The sequence below is a fragment of the Alexandromys fortis genome, unplaced genomic scaffold, assembly GCF_014885135.2.
Source record: "Alexandromys fortis isolate MF-2015 unplaced genomic scaffold, M_Fortis_MF-2015_v1.1 scaffold_282, whole genome shotgun sequence".
Taxonomy (NCBI): Eukaryota; Metazoa; Chordata; class Mammalia; order Rodentia; family Cricetidae; genus Alexandromys; species Alexandromys fortis.
Genome location: NW_026068199.1, coordinates 1,435,229 through 1,439,519, shown reverse-complemented (window position 1 = coordinate 1,439,519; position 4,291 = coordinate 1,435,229). Strand labels below are relative to the sequence as shown.

Here is a 4,291-nt window from a genome sequence, read left to right as displayed (position 1 = left end):
AAAAAAAAAAAAAAAAAAAAAAAAAAAAAAAAAAAAAAAAAAAAAAAAAAAAAAAAAAAAAAAAAAAAAAAAAAAACCTTTGTTCCCAGTAGCAACCCTAGTCAATATAGAAATCCGGTGGTACATACATTTATTCCAGTGGTGAATGCCTTTAATACTAGCTTTAGAAGGGAATATAAAATGTGGGGGAGACAGCTTTCAGACAGTCTCTTTCTGAGATTCCTGGAGGCAAGATTCCATTTCAGACTGAGGTTGAGGTAAGAACCAGTGGCTGGCTGTTTTGCTTTTCAGATCTTCAGGTTGAATTCGAATTTCTGACCTTGAGTTTTTACTAATTGTGCTTTATACCATGACATACATCTTTGATTCATTGGAAGTATTAGGTGGCCTTGTCTCAAAGAAACAGTTTTCACACTCATACAACATTGTGACCAAATTATAAACATTTTTATTAGTGATTAATATCCTCTGTAACTATATATAGATTTTATTCCAGTCATAAATCTTCACTAATATTTATTTTCTTTCAAATTTCATGTCTGTATATATCACTATATAATTTTATAGCCACCATGTAGTTGCAGAGATCAACAGAGAAGAGACTAGGACATCAGAATCATTAAACTCTATTTTGTGCTTGTGAATCAAACTCAAGTACTCTATAAGATTAATGAGGAAAAATCATCATTGTAAATTTTTCAATGACTGTTTTTTGTTAGATAGAAGACATCCAGCAATAACCAGAGATAACTTTTTTCAAAGATCTATGTAATTTGCAGTCTATGGAAGTGTAATAAGTTTTAACACATGATTAGAAAATATGGAGTCTTATAATTGTCATTTATACATACAGCACACAGTAAATATGTCAAAGAGTAGAGGATTTAAATTGTTTCCTGTGAAAGCAACTAGCCACAATTACCCAAATGGTACTATCTCCTACACAGCTCATATTAGTGAAATGATTGTTTAGAGTTGTTTATTTAAAAATGGCAAATAGATAGTTTTCTTCCCTATTGCCTGTCATCCTATATAATGAATGTTTATAAAAGATATTTATATGTGGTAGGAAGACTCACAAGTTAAATCTCTTGCTACAAAAACTGAGATCTCATCCCTGGATTCATGTGGTAGAAAGTGGTTGCCAACTCATTGAGATTGTGTTTAGATCCCTATGTACCTGCCCATAGAGCATACTCCAAATTAATTAAACAAACTGCAATTAAATTGTTTTAAATATAGAAATATACAAGAATAAAGGGTATTTACAACAAAATACAACAAAAGCTAAAAATATTTTACTAATCTTTTAAATATGTGTATATATATGAGATTGGAGGTTATGTGTACACAATTGCAGATGCATGTGAGAGGCATTCAATGCTCCTATAGTTATAATTACAAACAATTGTGAGACACATAAGATGGATGTTGGGAATTGAACTCAGGTATTGTAGAAGAACAGTATATTCTTTTAATAAGTGAGATAAATTTCCTTCCGCTTAAATTAACTAAATATGTGTTCATAAATTTATCTTTCTTGATTAAAATTGCTTAAAATTTAGAAATACAACATCACTCTTTGCAATTAACCAATGGGTAAAAGCAATTGGATTCACATTTTGTTAATTATCCAGGTAGAAGATTACAACTTATGAATGCAGTACTATTCTGCAAAGCAAACCATCTGTACTATCACTCATGCCTTAATAATCTTCTGTTTTCATAGTCTTGATGTTATATCAATATCTACTTCACACCAGAGTACACTTATAGAGTCTTTGTCTCAAATAAATTGTTATTAGGCAGGAATGTATTTTTTTTGGTTCCTAAAATTAATAGAATAAAGATAGAGGGCTTTTTAATGCTAAGTATGTACAGAAGTATCTATCGTTAGGATAGGGTTATTGTTTCTTATAAGGCTTAATGATAAAATATTCATACTGCCTGAAGAGGACACAGATGAAAATATTATTTTATTTAAATATATTTTTTAAAAATATAAAAATTATACTTATACACCTTTCTTCTCTCATACTTATTTTCCTCCTTCCTCCACATAAATTAAATAACTCTGATATTTGAGCTTTATTCTTACTTTTCCAAGTACACACACATGGAGAAATACATATAACTTACACATTCTAAAGGGACGTTTGCCAGCCTAAGAATAGACATGACCCTAGCAAGTCTTGCCCCTCTTCCCATTCCCTTTGCCTTGCTTAGAACGTTATATTTGAATAATAGTTTAAACGGTGGTAGTAATTGGCCATTTAAGAGATGTTGCTTTCTTGGAGTGGGTGTGGACTTATTGTAGGAAACATGTCATAGAAGAGGGAGATTCTCTGTAACCATGTACAGAGGCATCACTGTAACCATGGGATCTGAGATATTAAGATACATTTGTGCAATACAATGATTATTTTAATCTCTGTAAACTCACTACTTTCAGTCAATTCATCATAACATTCAGAAAGTATTGAATATATGTGTGCTTTCTGATAACATAAAAATGGTGTCATTAACACATAGTCAACATATTGCTTTATTTCATTGCCCATAAAGATAATGAATGTGTAATATGAAATGAAAGTATTGCTATAAAGCAGTGTCTCACAAATACATCATCAGCAAAGAATGCAGATATCAAAATGTTTATTCAACACAAATGAAATATTCTGTCAATAAATGGCAGAAGTTGTGCATTAGACTAATCATGCTTTTCTGTCTCCAGCAGATATGGACAACTGTGTGAGGTGTCTCGAGAATGAATATGCAAATAGAGAGCAGAACCAGTGTATTCAAAAAGCTGTGGTCTTTCTGAACTACAAAGACACCTTAGGGATGGTTCTTACCGTAATGGCCTTGTTCTTCTCTGCATTCACAACTGTGGTTCTTGGGATATTTTTGAAGCACCATGACACTCCCATTGTGAAGGCCAATAACCAGAATCTCAGCTACATCTTGCTAATTTCACTCATCTTTTGTTTCCTGTGTCCCTTGCTTTTCATTGGGCATCCCAACTCAGCTACCTGTGTTCTACAACAAATTACATTTGGAGTTGTATTTACTCTGGCTGTTTCCACTGTGTTGACTAAAACTGTGACTGTGCTGCTTGCTTTCAAAGTCACAGCCCCTGGAAGAAGGATGAGGTATTTTCTGATTTCTGGTGTTCCCAACTATATCATTGTCATCTGTACGCTCATCCAAATTATTCTCTCTACAATCTGGCTGCTATATTCTCCTCCTTTTATTGACAAAGATGTGCACTCTGAGCATGGCCAAATCATCATTGTGTGCAACAAGGGCTCAGTTACTGCATTCTACTGTGTCCTGGGATATCATGGCTCCCTTGCATTCACAAGCTTCATTGTGGCTTTCTTGGCCAGGAATCTCCCTGACACATTCAATGAAGCCAAGTTGCTGACCTTCAGCATGCTGTTGTTTTGCAGTGTCTGGATAACCTTCCTCCCTGTCTACCACAGCACCAAGGGCAAGATAATGGTGGCTGTGGAGGTCTTGTCCATCTTGGCTTCCAGTGCAGGCCTACTGGGATGCATTTTTATCCCCAAGTGCTACATAATTTTGCTAAGACCAGAGAGAAATTCTCTTCAAAAGTTAAGGGGGAAAACATCTTCCCGAACACAAATTTCATAAATTGTAACTGACAACTACAGTATTGGTACAGACTCATCTAATACAATACAAGGCAAACCGTATGAATCGGTAATGATTCTTATCATTTCTTCTAATGATGAGGCACAGCAATATATACTACTTTTCTGTAAATTGTCGTCTATAATCATCCAAACAGCTTCTTGCTTTATAAGATTCAATTTTTGACAATTAGTGCACAAGGAATGTTTTCTTTTATTTCACAATTGCCCAGTAACATTTGAAATAAATGATCAGTAATTCTATCGATAAATGAGTGAATGTGGAACTTTAAATGCAAATGAAAACAGAGAAATCTTTAGTAGAGTGAAATATTACTATTAGATGATGAAACTAATATGCCCATTTTTGGGGAAAGAATGGTGAATACTATTGCATCCTGAAAAAGCATGGGATAAAACCGGACTCTATGAATATGGCGAACAATGAGGGCTGCTGAGAAGCCAAGGACAATGCCACTGGGTTTTGATCCTACTTCATGTTCTGGCTTTGTGGGAGCCTAGCCAGTTTGGATGTGCACCTTCCTAGACCAGGATGGAGCGGGGAGGACTTTGGACTTTCCATAGGGCAGGGAACCCTGACTGCCCCTCAGACTGGAGAGGGAGGGGGAGAGGAG

At 34.7% G+C, this 4,291-nt stretch overlaps 1 protein-coding gene across 8 annotated transcripts in view; it reads left to right on the top strand.

Moving 5' to 3' along the window:
• LOC126493056 (vomeronasal type-2 receptor 116-like) overlaps positions 1 to 3,657 on the top strand; it is a 42,495-nt gene extending 38,838 nt beyond the window's left edge. For 5 of the 8 annotated variants that reach the window (XM_050129819.1, XM_050129817.1, XM_050129818.1 and 2 more), the window contains one exon: positions 2,738 to 3,657. In XM_050129819.1, coding sequence (XP_049985776.1) covers positions 2,738 to 3,657 — 920 coding nt within the window. Of the gene's footprint in view, positions 1 to 2,734 lie in introns of all 8 variants that reach the window. The other 3 variants (XM_050129820.1, XM_050129821.1, XM_050129822.1) reach the window with 2 other exon arrangements.
• The last annotated feature ends 634 nt before the right edge of the window (positions 3,658 to 4,291 follow it).